The sequence below is a fragment of the Anastrepha ludens genome, chromosome 4, assembly GCF_028408465.1.
Source record: "Anastrepha ludens isolate Willacy chromosome 4, idAnaLude1.1, whole genome shotgun sequence".
In the NCBI taxonomy this organism is placed as follows: domain Eukaryota; kingdom Metazoa; phylum Arthropoda; class Insecta; order Diptera; family Tephritidae; genus Anastrepha; species Anastrepha ludens.
The window spans coordinates 39,825,562-39,850,135 of record NC_071500.1 but is presented as its reverse complement, the minus strand read 5'-3'; the positions used below and the strand labels follow the sequence as shown (position 1 = coordinate 39,850,135).

The following is a 24,574-nucleotide window of genomic DNA, read 5'->3' as shown; positions in this document are numbered from 1 at the left end:
TGGTAAATCCGTAAATATCCTCCAGTTATAGAGAACGAATATCACTCATTCTCACGACGCCATTGGAACCCAAAACTCGTAGCCGTGCTCTAGCAAAGGTAGGACCCTCACAGAGAAAGTGCTCAGTGCTATCCGCCTCCTCCAAGCATGACAGGTACTTTGGGTCCTCAATGATTCCAATGGTGGTCATATGCTGACCTCATGGGTTGTGTCCTGTAATACGGTAATACCGACCATCAATCGAACGTCTTTCCTTCCAAGTTTTAGTACAAAGTTTGGCAGTTTTCTGTTCGAACTTGTCACAAAATACATTGCAGTTCTGCAGCGTTCTAAACCGGATCATCGCTCTTTATGTATATTGCATACATAATCGCTGATACAATTCATGATTCCTGCGGAACTGACTCCGATTATTGCCTCTGTCCCTTGTGGGGACAATTTCGTTTCCTTGACCACCGGAGAGTTCAAGCCTGTTCTGTCTTGCGATGGAATTAAGCTTCTTTTCTCATTCTTGAACAATCTTTGAGGTTTGCTTCGCGTTCTCCAGAGCCTTCAGTGCTGCCTGACTGTCACTGAAAACTCCGAGAAGTCTTCTTGTTAATTGATAACACAATGCATATATATGTACATAGTTGTGGCTATCGAAAGTGAACCTATTATGAACCCGAGAACATCAACTCATCAACTAAACGTTAACCCCAGTAGCTTGAGGAATATTCTGCATAAAGGACTCAGTTTATTCCCTTAGGTCATTTGACTCAAAAATTCAAGGCAAATTATCACCCGCTCCGATATCGCTGGGAGTTTTAGAGCAGTTGAAAAAATATTTACTCAAAAAATCATTTTGTCGTTTGAGGCACATTTTCATCTCGACGGCTACGTTAACAAGTAAAATTGTCATATTTGATATTTCCCACTTTCTTTATAGTATTACGTATTTTCATAGTTTAGAGTACATAGTACCTCTTCCATTAATGAGTGTCAAGTACCATGGAAAAGTTTAATGAGACCGATATGTTGAAACCAAAGCCACTGGACATGGACGTGCAACTGTAACAATATCGTCTCAAACGCTGATGCAGCCAATCTCTCTCAGGCTTTTTATTTAATTTCTCTTTACGACATTCTTCTCGCAGGACTGCAAAATACTTTCGCAAATCTCGCGGTTCTGTTGTTTCTTCTTACATAATATGTATGCATACTCGTACTATTGTTGATGAACTTATGGTGTTTCTTGGCTCTGCTAATCGCATTTGTCGTCATTTGGTTATTTATTAACTAACAAAAAAGAAAATAGCTCTTTAGCACCCTTCTACAAAGCAGCGGCACTTGCAGGAAACACAGCAATTAGATCAGCTAAATCAATGTGCTGCAAAGCAAACTGAAGGCCTGCAAGCAATGCGTACCCTTTGAGAGGTCAAACGCGGTCGTTTAAAATACTCACAGCTTCAATAGCATATTACTTAAATATGGTAAATAAATTAAAAAAATTTATATTCTTAAGAAACTCTGATATGAAATATTCTTCTGAGTATAAACTGTTTGGCGGCACCCTGGACCAGGTTTGAAACCCACTATGGACAAGAACCATTATATATAATATATAATATCATAATGCAAAGAATACACCACTATTCCCCTCTCTGTGAATTTGACGAAATTGCTGTATGTGTGACGTCACTCTTGTGCAATTTATTCGCGTGTTGTTTGTGTATTTCTTTTTCTTTATTCGTTCTTGTTCACATTTTCAAATTCTCTCACGCAACTGCACCCGTATGACGTCACGCCTATCTGATGGGCGGAATCTTGTATTCTATCATTCTTGGTATCAAATAATAGGGCGTTAGTCCAAATCTCTGAGTGTAATTATTATTAACAATAGACATACCAAGCATTGATATATACTTTACCGCTCATTTTGACCTGGACATCTTTTGAAACAAAATATTTATTATTTATATTTACTGGGGTTTTTAGAGTCATGTAATTCATTTTTTATTCATAGAATTTTTATAAATTTAAGCAATTCATCTCCTTTTTGTTTGGAAATTTTTGGTAACCCCTTTTCATTTGATTAAATAGTTCCAACTAAAGTCGTATTTTTTCCAAAACTTTTGAAACGAGCGATTTGCTTGTAAAAAAACATCAATTGTCAGATTCTACCCCAACCAATAAATGGCTCAATTAGTTTTAGGACAAAAAACTCACCCGAAGATATTGATGCTGGTTTATTTCCATTTTTGCCTAAGTTATTTGCAGAATCCGTTGCGATTAGGGAGAAATAAATTTTGAAATTAGGGTGAATTTGTCGCTTTTCATTTTTTAGTTTCGTTCTTTTGTTCAAATTGCAAGATATCCGTGAAATCTTTCCTAGTCATCGTTTGTCTAAAAACTCAAGTCACCGGTTTTATGGGCACAAGTGAAAAACTACAAAAAAAATGTTTGTTCTCATAGGCACTACGCCTATAAAAAATTGTTAAAAGTTAATAAAATGTTTCCTCTTATAGAAGCTACTTTTCCCCAAGAATTGTAGAAGCTTTCATTTCTGTGAATTTCTTATTATGTAGAATATGTGCTGAAAAGTCCCGGACTTTTTTTTTGCTCAAAACACTTTTTTTTGCTCAAAATTAGCTTTATTCATCAACGTAATTTCCATCAAGAACAACGCAATCATTCTAGCGCCACTCTAACATTTCAATACCATTTAACCTCTTCAGCGGAATTTCTTACCGGCGAACATATTTATAGGTCTGCGAACAACCAGTAGTTGCTGGGAGCTAAATCTGGATGTGGGAGTAATTCGAAATTCTATTCATATAGTTTTTCCATTGTTTTTATTGACATTTTTTTACTGTTTTTAATAAAGGTGGCACCCACATTGATTAGAACTGCCTCATAGTCAAATACTCATGCAATATAAAGCCTTTCCTCTGATATCTTTACGATGGCAGCTGACTCACGCAACTTCACTTTTCGATCGTTCAAAACGATTTTGTGAATTTTTTTATGCTTTCTGGTGTTACCGCCTCATTTGGACGTCCGCTGCGTTGTGAATCACCGAAGTCTCTACGACCACGTTTGAAGTCAGCAAGCCATCGTTTTATTATTGTTTCTGATGGGGCGGAGATCCCATAACACTTTTCAAGCCATTTCTTCGCTTGAACGGTATTTTTCCCATCAAGAAGCAATGTAAAATTAAAGAACGAAATTCTTTATGATTCACTGTTTTTAAAATAACAAAAGTAAGGTCACTCTTGGCACCATAACTCGCATGAAATTTCAACAGATGTCCCTTTAAGGTTAGTATTAACATCTATGTGTTAGATCTGGGACTTTTCAGCCCAAGTGTTATTATAATATTTTTCTTATTATCAAAGAAAAAGCGCTGCTAACTTTTCCTTCAATTACATGCCTTTTTGCAAATGTTGTAGAACCAAAGCTATACTTCTTTGTGGTCTTCCTCGGGATTCATGCTTTATCAGTTCACCAGCCATTTTGACCAGTTGGTATGTGTAGGTATACCACATACCTATCTCAGCAAATTTAACAATAATAAATAGAAAGTTTTATATAATTATCGGATATAAATAAATAATATTTTTCATATAACTACATACATCAAACATTAGAACTTAAATTAATGGAGAAAATTTAGGAACTCATTTCTAAATCGGTTATTTTGGTCCGTTGGTATATCTAGTGTTAAACTTCACTTAGCTAGGACTTAGCTCAATCTGATTGTGTACTTGAGTTTTATAAAAATTAAAAGAAAAAGTTCGGCGACAAGTGGAACCACGAAAACAAAAATTTGCTCGGCGATGGGAAAGATATGAATCCAATTTTCGAATAAAATAAAGCCTATATGGTTTATGGCAAAAAAATTTCATAGATTTGCTTTTGGTATCCACGAGCATATATTTATGAAGAATTTTGAGTTATGTTATATGACCAGGGTAAAGCTCAAACTTCAAAACAAAATTAATATCGCCCTTTAAGGGGGCGCCCATAAATTACGTGAGATGTTTAAGGGGGGGAGGGGGTCCAGTCAAATCTCATCTAATCTTACGTTGGAGAGAGGGGGGGTCTCGGCACATATCACGCAATTTTTTTTCTGATTGAAGCAAAAAAATTGTACATGCTTAAGATTTAATCTCAAGCGTAATCGTAGTATGAGTAAGATCATTCACTAATTCGTTCGAAAGAAAATATTGTAATTTCATTCATACTTCGACGTTATATGTACATTACTACTGTCAAACCACCATATTTGTTTTATACCAAATAGCTCAATTTAATCTGAATTTGCGGTACAGTGTAGTCCGTCGGTTGTTTTCGCGCCACTATGAGCCGAACGCCCTATCACTCAGGTTGACGTTTGACAATTCCGGACTTTAAAGAACATGACGGAAAATCATTTGCTCCATTTCTAATACGCGTACCGATTGAACCGCTGAATGCCTTCAACAGCACGCCTATTGATCTCTATTGCCCAAGTATACGTGATGATTTAGAGAAAATATGCTACAGTACATGCGGTATTTACTTCGCATCTATCACAGGAGCTGCAGAGCACAGGCGAGCAGCTCACATTGCACCAGCTAAGCAAGCGCGTATGTTCCGCAAAGTGCGACCCTCACGGATTGTCACAAGACGAGCTAATGAGTTACTGTGCGCAAGCGTCAACGGCTTAGAGTGGCTAGATTAGAACGAAGTTGAAGGAGCACATGATTTTACTTAAAATCATATGGACATGTTGGTCCCAATAGTCTCTCTTGAAACCGCGAATGATTCTCCATGGACTGAATTAGAGTAGATATTCTTTTGACGTGATAACGTCTTGTAATTCGATTTAGCCGGCTGCACGCACGAAAAAATGTGTCGTTACCTTGCTCATTAGTGTTACCTTGCTCATTTGTCGTTACCTTGCTCATTAGTGTTACCTTGCTCATATGTAGTTACCTTGCTCATTTGTCGTTACCTTGCTCATTTGTCGTTACCTTGTTCATTAGTGTTACCTTGCTCATATGTAGTTACCTTGCTCATTTGTCGTTACCTTGCTCATTTGTCGTTACCTTGCTCATTGCCGTTACCTTGAATGAACTGCAAGCGAAAGCGCGGAACGAACAAAGCAAACGAACGGCAACGTTCGACATCTTGCTCTCTCCTACTTATATGTATGTATATGCGCATATGTACATATATAAATTCACGTATTTGTATTTGATTATTATTAATTTGATTTACTTGAAGAATTTAAAATAAAACCAAGTTTGTCAATAATAATTACCTGTTGTTTTAATGTTATTATTATTAATTTTTTTATTATATATGAAGGAAAAAATGTATGGTAATATAATATCTACCATATACCTTATAAGATATGTTGTATACTAATATATGTATATAAACATGCATATAGATATACAATTTCGCGCAATTTTCAAAAAGAACAAATCTATATGTAAAGATGCATACAAATCATATGGGCATATCAAATATACGAATCTATTCCGTATGCAAGCAAATGTAAGCTAATGTGCTTGAACTGCAAACGAGAGCGCGGAACGAACGACAAAGAACACAATCGGCCCCCGGGTTCGGCAACGTTCGACATCTGGCTCTGTCCTACTTGAGTGAGCATATATATGTATGTATATGCGCATTTGTATATAAATTCACATACTTGAATTTGCATATGCCTTCTTCCTGTGTGCATGGTAATGAACCATTTCTCTGTTGAGAATAGGACGATGATAGAAAAAGTAGGAAATGAAAGGGAGTGTTTCGAGTGTAAAGTGTCTTGAAAAAGGCAAATCGATGATGGTGTCTCTTAGTCTTGTTGACTTATTAACGTCTGATGCACAATCGAAATTGAAGATATCTTTCATGAATTTGATAAATGTTTCGTCATTTTTCACGTTTGTGTAATGTGTAAACGTAACTTGACCTATTCCATTGCAATTCCATTTACCTCCTCCTCTATATCCATACAAAATATCTATCCAACAAATAAAATAAAATTTTCTTTTGAAAAATGCAGCCATTCCATCAGTATTTTCTTATGACGTTGTCACGTTAAACTATCGTCAGTAAACCGACTTTACAGACAACATCTTTTTTTTAGTCACAGTAGTTACGATTTAAGTCTTCTATTGTTAAATTTTTATTACACTTATAACTCTCAGCCATAATGATTACTAGTCTTAACTAGTCGTAAATAAAAGCACGAAGCAAATTTTTTTTCTTTTTACAATAACAATCCAACGCGTTTACATAAGAAACCCACATTTTGAAAAATCTCACGTGAGATTGGGGGATGGGGGAGGGGGTTGAATAAAATCTCACGACATCTCACCAGGGGGGGAGGGAGGGTCAGAAAATTGAAAAAAACACCTCACGTAATTTATGGACGCTCCCTAAGGGGATACATTCGTACAGAATTTTTTTAAATTGATTTTTTTTATTTACAGATTATTATTCTTTATAAGTCGATTGTAAAAATTCCCCATGGATACAAAGTTATGGTAGAAAATGTAACTGCTCGACGAGAGTTTGATGCGCACAGTAAGCTGTCTTTCGTTTGAGGCAGCTGGCCGTTACTTTCGGAGCCTTTTAGCCTGCTTGTTCTTTTGTTATTCTAAAGTATGTATAAGGACATCCATAAAACATTATGAGAGTATGTGTTGGTCTCCTTGCCGCGGGGTTGAGGCTTAAGTGGTGGTTTGACCCCCATATCATGGGTACCAACCCAACACGAACTAAGAGGGAAGCTTCATATGAGGATTGGCTAACCATCCATCCGATTTACGGCAAAATGGGTGGCCATCCAATCACCATATGAAGATCACCGTACCGACGTAGATACCCTGTCAATCCTAAACTCCCATCATTACATTATTTCCTCTCTTCTCCCACCCCGTTATTAACAGAATTAGGAACTGGCAAGTTTTGGAAGAACATTCCTTCTCTGGCCATAGGTATCTCTTTCGAGGTTAGTAAAAATCTACCGAAACCTAAGCCTGGTAGAAATATCAGGAAAACGGACTGGGAAAAGTATGTAGATTGTATCGGGGTTACCCTAGGAACATGTCCATCAGTGATACCGCAAAGCATAGATGGACTAGAAAATTTGGTGCACAAAATTACCTACAACATGAATGCTGCCTTAGCGGAAGCCTGTCCCATAAGAAGACTGAGGGGTAAACCCAAGCCTAAGTGGTGGACGGTTGAACTAAGCAAGCTTCAAAAAACAAGCAGAAGTGCTTTTAATAAGTCAAAGAAAACACGTCTCGCAGAAGATTGGAAAGATTATAAAGATGCTCTGAAAATCTACTAGAAGGAAATCAGAAATGCCCAAAGGCAATCTTGGAAATCCTTTTGTGAAGAGGTTGAGGGGGCAACTGAGACCTCCAGACTTCGTAAGATTTTAGCGGGAAGTCCTCAAAATTGGGAACTGCTACAGAAAAGTGATGGCACTTTCACTACAACCAGTAAAGAGTCTTTAGAACTTTTACTCGACACTCATTTTCCAGGCTGCTCAGACATTACTGGGCATGACATGGAAGATACAGTACACTGTCATGAAGTCAGAATAGATGCTATATCTGAGGATCGGCTCTTATGGGCGATTGAAAGTTTCAAACCCTTTAAATCACCGGGTCCAGATGGTATTTACCCAGTGGAACTGCAAAAGACCGCCGGATATCTAGCACACTGGCTGCTAGCAATCTTCAAAGGTTGCTTTCTTTACGGTCATATACCTCTTAAGTGGAGACAAGTCAAAATTGTTTTCATTCCAAAAGCTGGTAGAAACTCACATACCCATCCAGAGACTTAAGACCGATATCTCTTTCTTCCTTGCTACTGAAAACTTTGAAGAGGTTGATAGAATTTCATTTAAGCCTAACTATAGATAGAAATCTTATCTCTACGTCACAACATGCCTACACGAAAGGGAAATCGGTAGAGACAGCTCTACATAACCTTATTTATACGGCAGAGAGTTCACTGCACAAACAGGAATTTACTTTAGCCGCATTCCTTGATATTGAAGGGGCCTTTAACAATGTTGAAGGGGGGGGGGGGGGGGGGCAATTACTGCAGCACTCACTGATCTTAGGGTAGAACCGGACTTGGTAGGCTTCATTGGCACAATGCTAAACAGCAGAATCATTGAAGCGGAACTAGGAGAATCGGTGCTCAGGAGATTGGTAAGTAGAGGTACACCGCAAGGTGGAGTCCTCTCACCGTTTCTATGGAACGCAGTTGTAAATAAACTTCTGTTAATACTGGAATCGGTTGGCTGTAAGGTGATAGCTTACGCCAATGATGCTGTCATTGATGTCTCTGGTAAATTTGTATCTACATTAAGAGAACTAATACAAAATGCTCTAGACATACTTTCTAGGTGGGCAGAAAAGTGTGGTCTAGGAGTCAACCCAGACAAAACACAACTCATATTGTTCACTAGGAAACACAAAATCCCTCAACTAAGTCCAATTATGCTCAAGGGGGAAGCTCTTGTGATTTCGGAAGAAACCAAGTACTAGGGACTAATCATAGATAGGAAACTGACTTGGAAGTCAAACATCTTAGAAAGAGTCAGGAAAGCGAACCTAGCATTCTATGCCTGTAAGAGAGCTTTAGGTAAGACCTGAGGAATTAAACCTAAGGTTGCTCATTGGCTTTACACTGCTGTCGTCAGACCCATTCTTCTATATGGAAATGTTGTCTGGTAGTGTGCTATGCAGAAAAAAACCTATTCTAATTTATTGAATAAGGTGTAGAGATCAGTGGAATTAGCACAATGTGGCGTCATGAAAATCACGCCATCCATGGCTTCATACTGCATCTGCCACCCCTAGATCTCTTCTGTAAATACTCAGCGGCCTGCTCCGCTTTAAGGCTCAAAGCGAGCTCACAATGAAAGACTGTCACACATGGATATTCAACCATCTTAGACTCCTACACGGATATACCCAGTGACTGTGATTATCACCCTCCCATTCTCTGCTTCGAAAGGAATTTCCTAATGAAAATCCCTTCTAGACTGGAATGGTTTGAAGAAGATCCAACACCCAACACACCCGTTAAGATCTACACGGACGGTTCTAAAATGGACACCGGTGTAGAATCAGGGTTATTTTGCGAAGAGTTTTCTATTAGTGAATCCTTTAAACTACCGGATCACTGCAGTGTTTTTCAAGCGGAAATAAACGCTATCCATGCAGCCTTAAAATGGCTAAAGATAAACAGAATATCATCAACGGATATCTGCATTCTATCAGACAGCCAAGCTGCCCTACGAGCCCTGGATGCATTCCAAACAACATCAAGGAGTGTCTTACGTTGTCGCCAATCTCTAAATGAGATGGCCAAACAATATCGTATAATCTTATGCTGGGTTCCAGGCCACAGAGATATACCAGGGAACTGTAGGGCAGACCAACTTGCAAGAGAAGGTACCTGTTTGCCAGACATAAGTAATTTTATGGAGATACCTCTCGCAACTTGTAAGCTTCTCATTAAGGACGCATCAAGAGAGGGAAATGTAGCTCAGCCCCCGCGGTTCACAACGGACCCATTTCGTGGTCTAAGTGGCATCGTTGTCTCTATGTGCGATGCGGCTGCCAAACCTAACCTAACCTATGTGTAGGGTCGATATGCTAAGGTTTATGAAACTATAGGTTAGTTGTATTTGTCTCGTCAACTGGAAAAAAATAAACAACAACAATTGATTACTGATCAGGAAGGCATACAATATGAAGCTGGGATGGGAGATTAGGCGTAAGTTAACAAATTAAATTAAAAAAATCATTTTAAGTTCTTGCTTTAAATGCGCGCGACCTCGAGCGAAATCCACTTCAAAGTTTAAACTCGTTTTTCTCGAAACTGCTTTTTCCGGCACGGTCTGCGTGATAACTCATATAGTTTTTAATATTTTTTGATGCGGTTTTTTTTAATATTTTTTTATTTTTATTTTTTGATATTTTTATTAAAAAGTTGTATAAACATAATTAAAGTGTAAATTGCAAAATTTTTCGAAATTCAAAAATCCGGCTCGACAGACTATAACTACAACTTTATTTTACAAGAATTGATGCAGACCGTGGGGCAACTTTTTTTCATTGTACTTTGGGTCACGTAATTTTTTATATACTAATTTTTGTAAAGAAAAAATTAAAATTATAAAGTTTAAGTACTAATAAACAATGGACACAATTTTTTTATATTTATTTCTATTGTTATCCCTTCTAGAAACAATTTTTCTTTTAGCACATTTTTGGCGCTACTGGATGTATGTAACCCCTTAAAAGGGTTTATAATTAAAGAGGTTGTGAGTCGCTATTATTGCGTACATATGGCATGTGTACAAGTTTCTATTATATTTACAGGCATTTGATGTATATCACATGTAAGTATATAATAATTATATTTTTACGTAACTGCTTATCATTCTTACTTACATAAAGTACTTAATCAGTTGCAGCAGTTGCGCCGTCGGCCTGGCAGTAGCATCTTTACTAACCAAACGTGAGGTGGCCGCCTGTAGTGGTAACGGTACACGCGGCAGCATTTTCTGCACAGACTCCTCCAGCTAAAGTAATTCCATTATATGAAGTAAAGTTTTTGAATTACATATTTTTAACAGTTATTGCATTGAATGAGTTGAAATATAATATAATAACAATCACATTTGATACTGAATTATTGAATGAAAGTATTGATTGCTGCTAAAGCTTAAATTCTAAGAAACGAACTAAATTCGAACTACAGTATTCGTGTGAGAGCAACTTTGTAAAAGTAAACTTTAAAGGAACGAAGAGCTTTTCTGCACATTTCACTATCAAATGTGTTTGGTAGACATACATAAATAAACACATGTCAATGAAATTAAAAACAACTTCTTGGAGCTGGTTTATCTAATTGAAATATGAAGTATTTATAGCCATGTTTCAAACTCATTGGAATTGATATTTGTAATCATATCAATGGTTACAAGTGAATCATTGAAAGTATTGCCCATAGCTGGCTACTACTTTTCCCATCTTTCTGGAAGATCTCGTATACCGTCGTGGTAAAACTCTTCACCTTTTGAGGCTATTCACGGATCAAGACATTTTTTGATGTGTTCATATGAATGGAACTGCTGGAACTGGTGATAATCGGACAGCACAATATCTGCAGAGTATGGCGGGTGGGGTAGGATTTCCCATTTCAGTGTTTCCAGGTAGATTTTAACGGGTTGGCAACGTGAAGCCGAGCGTTGTCATGCTGTAGAATCATTTTTTCATGCCTCACCGCGTATTGCGGCTGCTTCTCGCGCAGTGCTTGGCTCAATCGCATCAATTGAAGTCGATACTGATCCCCAGTGATGGTTTCGCTTGGTTTTAACAGTTCATAATAAATAACATCAACTTGGTCCCACCAAATACATAGCATAACCTTCGCAGCGTGAATATTCGGCCGAGACGAACTCATAAGGAACCCAAGTCCCCTGTTTCTGAATCATTCCCAAAACATGCAATCGTTTGGAAATGGATTGGCGGGTAACTCCTAATATTGAAATAAGTTCTTCTTGCGGATCCTCATTGAGCAATGCCTCCAATTCAGCGTCTTCGAAGGGTTTTGGCCTTCCTTCATGCGGACGGTCGTCAACATAAAAATCACCGTCTTTGAAGCGACAGAACCAATCTCAGCACATTGTTTCACTTAAAGCAGCATCTCCATGAACTTTTTGTAGCTCTCGATGCGCTTCAGCCGCCGTTTTCTTCGAATGAAAGAGGAAAATCAACACTTCCCACAAATGACGATTATTCGACACACACTCAGACATTTTCACAAAACCAAAAGTATATGATACCAAAACAAAATCCCTAATGTATCGAAGCAATTTGTTTATCATACGTCAAGGCTTGGTTTATGACGTTTAGGTTATGTTAGAATCGACTAGCACACACTGCTGGCGGCATCTATTGACATATATTGGAACTTAGTTGCGCACCTAATATTTTTGGGGCCAATGACCATCGCGGCCCATCTAATGGACACGAGAGGCTGTCAGTATAGGCCAGAGATTTCAAGTAGCCACACAAAAAAAGTAAGAGCGGCGTTAAGGCAGATGATTTCGGTGGCCAGTGAACCATAGCTGAAGATAGTTCCCGAAGTCAAAGAAGAATTTGCTCTAAAGCCTACAGCGAACTATTTGTGGTTGCTGGGGTTTAGCTCTTCAGTTAATAGAACTCATCCGTTCCATGAAAAACTTCAAGGTGCACACCACACATAAGAGGGGGTGCTCGACAAGACACGCAACAAAGGGTGTAAGTGCTAATTATTATTAATTGAACATTGTCAGGTCTCGATAATAACTCGCCAATCTAACTTTTTCGCACAATGTGGCTTGTATGCTGTAAATTTTTCCGTACACGACAGTAATATTTCCGAAAGTCCTTGAATTTCATTGATATATAGATACTGCTTCATCAGCCACCGATCCGGTTATCTCAATCTTATGGACAAATTGCGAATTGTGGACTCTGCTGGATGGTCACAAACACCATAAACTGGATGCGCACGAAATGTTTGGCGAACATACAGATGCTAATGTAATGTTGAATCTTGCAGTATTACATGGTTGAATGCCAAGATTAAAGTAGTGTCAAATTTGACAAATTTGCTTTACTAAGATGGCCGCTAAACGCTATTAACGCTTTGGGTGTACCAACGGGAAAATCCTCTACGTACATTCATTCAATTAAAACTTTTTCAATGTCAATAGCTCTTTGCAACAGCACATAAACTTCCGTTACTAGATGATAGTTTGGCTTAAGCGTCGGCATTGAAGACTCTTGAACGAAGTACTTCACTGGAATAAAGGCCAATCGGAAGCATAACACTTCAAACCGATTATAATCGGAAACAAAGAAAAACGTAAAGAAAAAGCAAACACTCTGAAGGAATCAGTTTTCAATCGTTTTCTCTCTCTTTCTAATATCTTGACCACTTCAGTGAAATCAGTTGCTGTAGTAGTTGAATTAATTTTTTTGATCTGGAAGCTACGATGGTTAAAAATAGAGATTAAAGCAAAGAATATTGTTGTTGTTCCTCAAATGGAGGGACCTACAGTTTTAAGCCGACTCCGAACAGCAAATAGTTTTTATTAGGAGCTTTTTCATGGCAGAAATACACTCGACGGTTTGCCATTGCCATTCTTCTATTATTTTAGAGTTTCATGCACGGAGATTTGAACCTACGCGCTTTCAAATGGTAGTCACGCACTAACCCATTCGGCTACGGTGGTCGCCATACAAATATTCATAACACTGAATAGCTGCAAAGTACGTATTTCAGCCAGTTTTTTACACGTACAGTGTGTCTAATGGAATCGTAGTCGCAATAAGTTAGAGCTATATGGCCTATTCGATTCTCACAAACTGCATTGTATAGACTTATAATATTTGTTCTTTTTTATCTGCAAATGAATGAAGCGATCACAGGAACAAACTGTTTATTAATTTTACAGTTTTTTAATTTACAACAAATTTGATAAATGATTAATATATTTCTTCATTTTTACGTTTAACCAAACTACAAAATATGAGATATAATAATGTGGTAATTGTCTCTGCTTCGTGCTGCTTCATGCCTTATGTTACGTAGCTTAGTTCCAATTTCTCGTTTGCCTTGGATTTTACCTTGCACAATCAGTTGCAACAACTCGTATTTGTGACCATGCATAATATGATCAAAATATGAGGTTTTGCGGCACTTTATCGTTAATAAAAGCTCTTTATCTTTTCTAGGTTTCGTAAAGATCTCTCTGTTACTAACTGATAACACCACATCTCAAAGGCCACTAATTTATTCATATTCGTAACTTTTAGTGTCACACCCCGTACAACAAAACAGACCAAACGTAACATTTCAGGTACCAAAGGCATAATTTCATGTTCAAGCTTTTATTGGAAAGAACTTTCCTGTAATTGAAGAAAACTTCTCTCGCTGTTCCAATCCGACAGCAAATTCATCTGCCATTTGTCCATGTTCCGCTAAGCCAATATCCTAGATACTTAAATCGCAATACTATATTATTTTGATTGGATTGTCATATAAGCTATATAAAGGTGATTTTTTATCTATTATCTTTCTAAATACAGCTTTCTAAACAGCTGACGGAAGTTTCGTGTTTTGTTTCACTGTCAAACATCTTCAGCTTGGTCTATAATTTAACCATGAATCGTCTAAGAAACGAACAACGCTTGCAAGTCATTGAATTTTTTTATAAAAATGCGTGTTCTGTTAAGAAAGTTTATCGCGCGCTTCTTCCCTTTTATGGTCAGTTTAATCGACCCACTGGAGCGGCTATTCGAGCTATTGTAACTAAATTTAGAACCAAATTTACATTATTAGACATCAAACCACCAACAGGCTTACGTAGAGTGCGAACTGAAGAAAATATCGCAGCTGTGTCGGCCAGTGTCAATGATGACTATCAATTATCGATTCGTCGCCGTTCGCAGCAATAGGGCCTCTGTTACTCAACAACGTGGGAAATTTTGCGAAAGAATTTAGGTGTGAAGCCTTTCAAAATACAGCTGGTGCAAGAGTTGAAGCCGAACGACCTACCGCAACGCAGAATTTTTGGTGAATGGGCTCTTGGAAAGTTGGCCGAAGATCCACTTTTTTATCGAAAAATTGTGTTCAGAGACGAAGCTCATTTTTGGATCAATGAGTACGTAAATAAGCAGAATTGTCGATTTTGGAGTGAAGATCAGCCAAAAGAATTGCAAGAGCTACCAATGTATCCAGAAAAGGTCACAGTTTGATGCGGTTTATGGGCTGGAGGTATCATTGATCACAGATCCTGCGATATAACGCCTTTAGATTATTTTTTGGGGGGCTATGTTAAAGCTCATGTCTACTCAGACAAGCCTGCTTCAATTAACGCATTGGAAGACAACATTAAAGCATTTATATGTGAGATACCGGCCGAAACATTGGAAAGATTATGCCAAAATTGGACTAAGCGGATGGACCATTTGAAGCGCAGTCGCGGTCAACATTTGCATGAAATAATCTTCAAACATTAAATTATATGGACTGTACTATCGATAAAAATTGCATGCATTTTTCTGAATTTTACGTGTGTTTTTTTTTTGAAAAACTTTCATATAGCTCTTAAAAAATCACCCTTTATAACGATTTTTTATTATTGTTATTCCATACTCCTTTAGGAGCTTAAGTTCATTAAACGATTTTCCAGTTTCATTGTGGATAGTCCTTTGCCAAGTCATCAATGGTCTGCCTCTTCTTTTCGTTCTTTGCGAGTCCCAAGTCAAAGCGGAATGCTGTATTTCCTCATAAGGCTTTCGCAGGGTAATTTTCTTTTCTTTTCTAACGATTATAACGATTTTATTAGTTTCAAACAGTTACAATTTTTAGTTTTGTCTGGCAAAAGACTAAAGACTAAGCCTAAATCAAGCTTGTTTTATTGATAGCAAATGCATCAGCAAATGAAGTTCATATTGTTGTTGTTTTTGCCGGAGGTAACTTCCAACACGCGCACCTTCGCAGACATAGCGTCAGCATTTGTATGGGACCGAAATGTTACCCATAAGCGCATAAGCAGGTGTCATATTCGCTATGCGTTATTTGCGGACAAGAGCATCAGCGTTTTATATTGGAACGTAATGATTCCCATGAAGGCGCTAGAATGTGTTAACTTATACATAAATGCTTGAATCGGCGATTTGTTGAATTTGGTTTTTTGGGTGTTATTTATTATTTATTTCTAAGTTGGCTGTTGCCAAAGCTTCTTCACATATAAAGTATATTCCGAGTACAAATTGAAGAGCATTGGTGATAAAACACATCCTTGGCGAACTCCCCTCTTGAATGCAACATCACTCCTCACATCATTTTGCAGTCTCCCGTTCGCAGTTTGGCCACAATACGAGTTGAAAATGCACCTTATTTATTTTTTATCAATATCCTTTGTCTTAAAATGTCAAATAGTTTTGTGGGTAGTACCTAATCAAAAGCCTTTTCATAGTCAGTGAAGCATATAAGATAACTTTCCGAACTTCTTTACAGTTTTGTACTACAACTTGAAGGCTGAACATCGCTTCGCGCGTAGCTTGTTTGAATCCAAATTGTGTGCGACCCATTGATTGTTCACACTTTGTAAATAACTTTTTTGCCCTCCTATGGGGAAGTCGTTAACATTTTTAACTTCGGTATACCATTGCACCAATTTATTTGTGAACGTCTTCGACTTATTCAAATAGTTTGCTAAAGATGCACGTGATATTTTTATATCATGTCAGTCCATGAGATCGTGCGTTTTTTAAAGGTGCTTTTAAAATTAATAAAAAAGATGTTTAAAGTATTTATTAATCAATAATATATTTTCCTTCATTATTTACAATGTCTTCCCATCGTTTAGGCCTCATTCAGGTTTGATAGCTGATGGGAATAATAATCAGCAGTTATCGTCTGGTTAAGTTCCAGAAGTTCATAATAAACAATACCGACCATATCCCACCAAATAGACATGAAAATCTTCTTGGGGTGAAGGCCATCTCTAGGTGTCGGTTCTGGTGTTTCATCTTTATCTAACCATTGGCGTTTGCGAGCAGGATTATTGTAAAAGACCCATTTTTCATCACCAGCAACGATGCGGTTCAAAAAACTTTCATTTTCAAGCCGTTGCAGCAGCTGAGAACACACATTCACTCTCTGCTGAAGGTTGGCGACGGAAAGTCTATGCGGAACCCATTTTCCCAGCTTTTAAAACTTTCCCAACTGAACCAGGTGCCTGTGAACTGTTCCATGCGATGAATTTAACCTTTGAGCTATCATATCGACTGTCAAGTTTGGCTCAGCTTCCACGAGTTCGAGCAAGGCGTCAGAGTTAAAGACTTCAGGACGACCAGCACGCGGGGCAGTTCCCACTTCGGAATTTTGAAAACCACTTTTGCGCAGTCCTTACACTCACGGTATCCTCTCCGTGAACAGTGTTTATTTCTGCAGCAGCAGTTGTTGCATTTTTACCACTTTTACAAAAAAAATGCAAAATATGCCACTTATACGCGTTCGAAGATTCCATTTTATTTTTTAAGGGGGTAGTATGGTTAATTCGGTGTAAAACAAGCATATTTTTCGAAATTTTTTTTGTCGACACAGTTGATTTATTCAAAATTTTAAAATTACTTCATTATAAAGTCATATTTAAAGAATATTGTGTGAAATTTTCATTGATTTTTATGAAGAAATGAGTTGGTGGCAGCGAATCTTCGCGGACGTCTCATAAAAAAGTTTTATTGCGTTGTCCCTCAGAACTCATTACTGGATCAACTAAAATCAAAAAACCAAGTTGATTTCATCAGCTAATAAAGTTTCGCAGGTGACAACGTCGAATTTTTTTTTTTTTTGTTTTTTAAATTTTTTAAAGCGCTTTGAAGTCAAAACACCGATTTTTCATAAAAAAAACTTGAAAACTTTGTTGTTTTAAAATATGACAAAATTAAAAAAAAAAAAAAACTCGACGTCATTACCTCGTGAATAAAGTAAAGAAACAAAAACACCAAATTTGAAAAGAATCGGTGCAGTAGATATGAATCTACAGTGGACACCGACCGTAAAAAAGGCAAGTGTGAGAAAAACGCGTTTAAAGATTTGTGAAGATTTTTACAGCGTGAAATCTGGTTGGAGAGGTAGATACTTAATCCTTTGTGTCTTTGTCAATTTTACTCTAATGCACTTCAAACTTTCACACAATAATCTTAAGATGTTATAGAATAATTAAAAAAAAAAAAAAAAAATGAAAAAAAAAAAAATACCATACTACCCCCTTCACAACACGTAAAATCACTTGTTGAATGCACAATATATCAAAGAAAATATGAATAGTTCCGTTATATTCGGCGAATAATTTTTTGTATGCAAAAATCGTACAAAAGTGAAATTATGGGTAAAATACGCACGAACTTATGGACTGACCTGATACCTTTAGGGTGTGTATCATACATAGGAACACTGCTCGCAATAGTTTTACTATGCGGAGGTCATTTTGTAAAAACAACGTACGTCTTCTAAATTTCTCACAAAAGTAACAAATTGGTCAACGCGTTTTGCGGGAAGAATACGCCTATTTAGCAGCGCTTAAATTATTTTTATAACGGAACTCTAAATTTGAATTTTACCGGTTACACATTTATTAGACAGACTGTGAACAGTTTCGGTGTTACGAGTTCTGAGTTTTGAGCCTGTATTTATTACTTCATACTAGCATTTTTTGTTTTTGTACTTTAAATAAATGAAGTTAGAAATCTAATTTGGTTTTGAAGAAAATTTTTGATTACATTTGTATATGAGTGGCGCACTACTCGGGATAGGTGTTTGCCTAGAAAAATGAACGGCATCTGTGGAAGTGAATTTTACTGAATAGAAGATACAAAGGTGTAGAAGTTTGCTGTCTACTATGTATATGTATATGCGTGCATATAAAAAGTATGCTGTTGAGCTTGAGTTGCAAATAAAGTTATCGAATGAAAAGCAATCAAATTTGTTTCTAGCAAAATAGTTTAAGAAGACAACGCAAGATAAATGAATGCATCACCATAAATATAAGTCTACTCCTACTATATTTTTTTATTATTCAAATATGTATGAACATGTATGCGTTTTTTAAATATTGCAGGGTATTAAAAAGAAAATAAATGAAACTACTTACCGTTTCCAACTGCTTCATATAATTTGAAACTATATTACCGGCTTGTATAAGCGGACGTCCATTGTTGAAGACGGCACATATTACCAAACCCAATGAAAACATATCACTAAGTAGGCTGCCCTTCGAAGTTAATTGAGTTTCGGGAGCTGGGTAAGGAAAAAGGAAATACAAATATAATTTAATTAAGGTTAACATTGTAGGTTATAAGAATCTTAGTATATATTATTGTAACTGTTGGCATATTTCTGGCAATTGAAGCATTTGTGTTTACTTTTAAACATTTTAATAGAAATTAGTGGCACCGGGTTGGGGAAATTAATTAACAGAGTTCGGAGTACATATATAAAGGGATTCTTGTTCTCTAAACTTAGACAACAAAAAATCGGTCAGACTATGGTTTATGGTACTTAGATACAGGTGCCTAATTGGAAATTAAGAATATTTCACGGTTTCAGACCTTAATTTGAACCCACTTTATATACCATATCTAATTGGCAATACGTTTAGGCCTCTTATATTCGCCACTTCTCTGAGAGCGACACTGCTGTAATATTCGGTTGAATAAGAACACGTGTTTGATGACAGAGGGCGTTTCTGAGAGAAGTTGCTGTTAGCACCGACGGCAAAATAATTTTCAGACTAATTCATAGGTTAGTAAGGATTTGGCAGTTATTCGAGTAAGCATTGCTTCGTGATTTCTGCAGTATCGTTTGGTAATTCGCTTTATGTTTTTGGATGGGGAAAAATACGGCTGCCATGTAAAAGAGCGCAAATTCGGTGTCGGATTTGTTGTGGGACAGAGACTTCGTCGCCAAGTACTGTCGTTCACTCCGGTGGAGTGATAATCTGCATCAAAGCCCGTTTTTTTAACATAGCGCCAATTTGTGCCCACGCCCCGACAGAAGAGAAGGACGATGCGACCAAAGATTCCTTCTATGAGCGCTTCGAACGTTCTTATGAGCGCTGCCCCCGCCACGACATAAAAATCGTGCTTGGCGACTTCAACGCCAGGTTGGGCAAGGAGGAAATTTTTGATCCCACAGTCAGAAAATTCAGCCTGCACAACGAAACATCTGGTAACGGACAGAGGCTGATCGCCTTCGCCGGGGCCCGAAACATGGTATCTGCAGCACCAGATTCCAGCATAAAAAGATTCACCAAGCAACCTGGCTGTTTCCTGATCGAAAAACACGAAACCAGATCGATCATGTTGTGATAGATGGAAGACACGCCTCTAGTGTATTAGATGTACGTACGATCCGAAGACCCAACATCGACTCGGATCATTACCTTGTTGCAGCCAAACTGCGCACACGCCTCTGTGCAGCAAAAACGTACATCTACCTACGCAAAGAATGTTCGACATCGAAAAGCTGCAATCACAACAGACAGCCAGAAGTTTCGCCACTCGACTCTCACTCCTGCTCTCAGAGAGTACTCCCCAACAAACCGGCATGCACAAGCAATGGAGCAAAATTTCTCGTTCCCTACGCACCGCCGCCGATTTCTTCGGATTCCGGCGGGCCCGAAAAAACAGTTGGTATGACGAGGAATGTCATCCTGCCGCCGAAAGAAAAGATGCCGCCTATAGAGCCACGCTGCGATCGGGCGCAACGCGAGCCATGTGGGATCGTTACAGAGAGCTAAAAAAGGAAGAGAGACGTATTATCTGACAGAAGAAACGAGAGGCCGAAATACGTGGGTGCGAGGAGCTTGAGATGCTGGCCAATAGGAACAACGCCCAAAAATTGTACCAAAAAGTTCGGCGGCTTACAGAAGGTTTCAAGACCGGGGCGTTTTCCTGTAAGAACAAAGACGGCGATCTGGTGACTGACGTACAGAGCAATCTTAAATTATGGAGGGAACACTTCTCGAACCTGCTAAATAGTGATAGCTGCGCATGTCACAGAGAATGTGAAGATACCGATACCCCAATCGTCGACGACGGAATTGACATTCCGCTACCCGAACATGACGAGGTGAGAATAGCGATAACGCGACTAAAGAACAACAAAACCGCGGGCGCCGATGGACTGCCGGCTGAGCTATTCAAATATGGCGGCGAGGAGCTGGTAAGGTGCATGCATCAGCTTCTATGCAAAATATGGTCGGATGAAAGCATGCCTGCCGATTGGAATTGAAGTGTGCTCTGCCCATTCTATAAGAAGGGCGATCCTGCAATTTGTGCCAATTACCGCGGGATTAGTCTTCTAAATATCGCCTATAAGGTTCTAGCGAGCGTATTGTGTGAAAGGCTGTAGCCCACCGTCAACCAACTGATTGGAGCTTATCAGTGTGGCTTCAGACCTGGAAAGTCTACCATCGACCAAATATTCACAATACGCCAAATCTTGGAAAATACCCATGAAAGGAGAATCGACACACACCATATTTTCGTCGATTTCAAAGCGGCATTCGACAGTACGAAAAGGAGTTATCTGTATGCCGCTATGTCTGAATTTGCTATCCCCGCAAAACTAATACGGCTATGTAAGATGACGTTGCTCAACACCAGCAGCGCCGTCAGAATTGGGAAGGACCTCTCCGTGCCGTTTGATACCAAACGAGGTTTCAGACAGGGTGACTCGCTGTCGTGTGACTTCTTTAACCTAATGTTGGAGAGCATCGTACGAGCCGCAGAACTTAATCGCTCAGGCACAATATTTTATAAGAGCTAACAATTGTTGGCGTACGCCGATGATATTGACATCATCGGCCTTAACAACCGCGCTGTTAGTTCTGCCTTCTCTAAACTAGATAAGGAGACAAAGCGAATGGATCTGGTGGTGAACGAGGACAAAACGAAGTACCACCTGTCTTCAAACAAACTGTCAGCGCACTCGCGTATCGGCACCCGCGTCGCTGTTGACAGTTATAATTTCAAGGTTGTAAAAGACTTCGCGTATTTAGGAACCAGCATTAACACCGATAACAATGTGAGCCTTGAAATCCAACGTAGAATCTCTCTTGCCAACAAGTGCTACTTTGGACTAAGTAGGCAACTGAGTAGTAAAGTCCTCTCTCGACGAACAAAACTAACACTCTACAAGACTCTCATCATGCCCGTCCTAACGTATGGCGCAGAAGCTTGGACGATGACAACATCCGATGAAGCGACGCTTGGAGTGTTTGAGAAAAAGATTCTGCGTAAGATTTTTGGATCTTTGCACGTTGGCAACGGCGAATATCGCAGGCGATGGAACGATGAGCTGTATGAACTTTACGACGACATAGACATAGCGCAGCGAATAAAGATCCAGCGGCTATGTTGGCTGGGGCATGTCGCCCGAATCGATACAAACGCTATGGCTTTGAAAGTATTCGATGCGGTACCAGCTCGTGGTAGCAGAGGAAGAGCAAGACCTGCTCTGCGTTGTTAAGATCAGGTTTAGAAGGATGTGGATGCGGCTGTTAACTTCGAAGCATTGCTTGGAGCAATTTAAGCGAATTCCGAAGGAATTTTTACGTCGAGTTGTCACCGTTGATGAAATTTGAATTCCTCATTACACACCAGAAACTAAGCAGCAAAATAAGGGATTTCTCCCGGTGAATCTGTTCCAAAGAAGGCGAAGATAGCCCCATCGGCCGGAAAGGACGTTTTTTGGGATGCGAAAAGGAAGAACGATCACTGGAAAATACTACTGTGAGTTATTGGGCTTTTACAAAAAATTGAAGGAGACACGGCCGCATTCGGCGAGAAACAAGGTGCACCAGCACATTCATCCGGAGTTTTCGCCGCCGAACTACATGAATTGCTGCCGCACCCCCGTATTCCCCCGATCTGGCTCCCTGCGACTTTTTCTTCTTCCCTAACATGAAGAAAAGAGTAGCGGAAAAAAAATTTAGTTCAAACGAGGAAGTCACCGACGAGACAGAGGCGTGTTTTGGAGTGTTCAACAAATCGTAGTTTTTGGAGGGATTTAAAAATGGCATTAGCGTTGGGAGAAGTATATCTTTCTAAAAGGGGACTATGTTGATAAATAAAAAATAAAACAAATTTTGGAAAAAATTGTGTCTTCACTTCTAACACGGGTACTTATTGAAACCCCCTCGTATACCAATTCCTTCATATATTCACGACTTGCTAACACTTTGCAAAAAGAAGAGGCCTTCTGTGTCAGATTCTCGATGAGAAAACGAGAATCATGCGCATGAAATAACAAAAAAGTCACTAAAATCAAATAAAGAAAAAATAAAACAACGATGGCGTACGAAATTGATTGTGAGTAAATTAAACAAATTATAGCATACAATAAATGAAATTCTATAATAAACAAAGGTTATTTTAATTTCATGTACCTGCTTCCACAACACGGTGGGCGGTATTCAGAATGTGTGGACAACATCAGACCGATTTTGAAGATATTTGCTGATTTACTGACCTAGTAAAGGATATGACAGCATTTGCTTACACCAGAGCTTGGCAAGAACTGAGATTACAAGTATGTTGAAGTTATACGAAAAAATCAACGTAGCAGAACCATAGATAACTCAAGGATGATCGATTTCAAGATTTGCTTGATAGCTATGGTGAAAAAAATTGTGAGGGGAATTTTGGCTGTTACGTCACTTGGAAGAGATGAATGAAATGAAAACAAAAGGATTAACAAAAACCATAAGCAGCATAATTCGCGCACCATTTTGCAGCTATATTTGACTTACATGCAGAAGAGACTCAAAAACTTAAAAAATGGTAGTCTACGGTTATTACGCTATCACAATTTAAAACCGCTCACTTCATTTAGATAAGACTGTTAATTTTAATTAAACAAAAACTCACTTCAAATGTCGCACAAATATTTTAAGCACTTCCGTACATCTGTATTCACCGCATTTGTAAACAAACCGCTGCCATGGCATGAGCATTGGCTGTGTTGACTTTTTTCGTATATCACCAACACAACATAAATTTTGTTAAACACGTCCCAAGTAACGTCGGCCCATCAGCCGATTCTGTCGAATTCGCTCAGAGCGGAATAACGTTCGGCCACGTAGAACACCTCTAAAAATCTATTCTGCATGTATAAGTATATAGCTAGAAAAGCGAAACTCTTTTTCTTGTGAGAGCGCGGTCAAAGTGTACATTTTTTATAACATTCGTTAGTAATATCGCACTGCAAAACACATTCATTGGGTATTTTTGACGTGATAACGTCTTATAATTCGATTTAACAGGCTGCACGCACGAAAAAATGTGTCGTTACCTTGCTCATTAGTGTTACCTTGCTCATTGCCGTTACCTTGCTCATTTGTCGTTACCTTGCTCATTGCCGTTACCTTGAATGAACTGCAAGCGAAAGCGCGGAACGAACAACGAACATATGTATGTATATGCGCATATGTACATATATAAATTCACGTATTTGTATTTGCATATGCCTTCTTATTGATTATTATTAATTTGATTTACTTGAAGAATTTAAAATAAAACCAAGTTTGTTAATAATACCTGTTGTTTTAATGTTATTATTATTAATTTTTTTATTATATATGAAGGAAAAAATTTATGGTAATATAATATCTACCATATACCTTATAAGATATGTTGTATACTAATATATGTATATAAACATGCATATAGATATACAATTTCGCGCAATTTTCAAAAAGAACAAATCTATATGTAAAGATGCATACAAGTCATATGGACATATCAAATATACGAATCTATTCCGTACGCAAGCAAATGTAAGCTAATGTGCTTGAACTGCAAGCGAGAGCGCGGAACGAACGACAAAGAGCACAATCGGCCCCCGGGTTCGGCTACGTTCGACATTTGGCTCTGTCCTACTTGAGTGAGCATATATATGTATGTATATGCGCATTTGTATATAAATTCAC

General features: G+C 38.3%; 1 protein-coding gene across 6 annotated transcripts in view; it reads right to left on the bottom strand.

The window, feature by feature from the left end:
- LOC128862025 (uncharacterized) overlaps positions 1-24,574 on the bottom strand; it is a 453,726-nt gene that overhangs the window by 340,291 nt on the left and 88,861 nt on the right. For all 6 annotated transcript variants that reach the window (XM_054100424.1, XM_054100422.1, XM_054100423.1 and 3 more), the window contains 2 exons: positions 18,734-18,879; positions 10,467-10,597 (listed from right to left, as the gene is read on the bottom strand). In XM_054100424.1, coding sequence (XP_053956399.1) covers positions 10,467-10,597; positions 18,734-18,879 — 277 coding nt within the window. The remainder of the gene's footprint in view (positions 1-10,466; positions 10,598-18,733; positions 18,880-24,574) is intronic.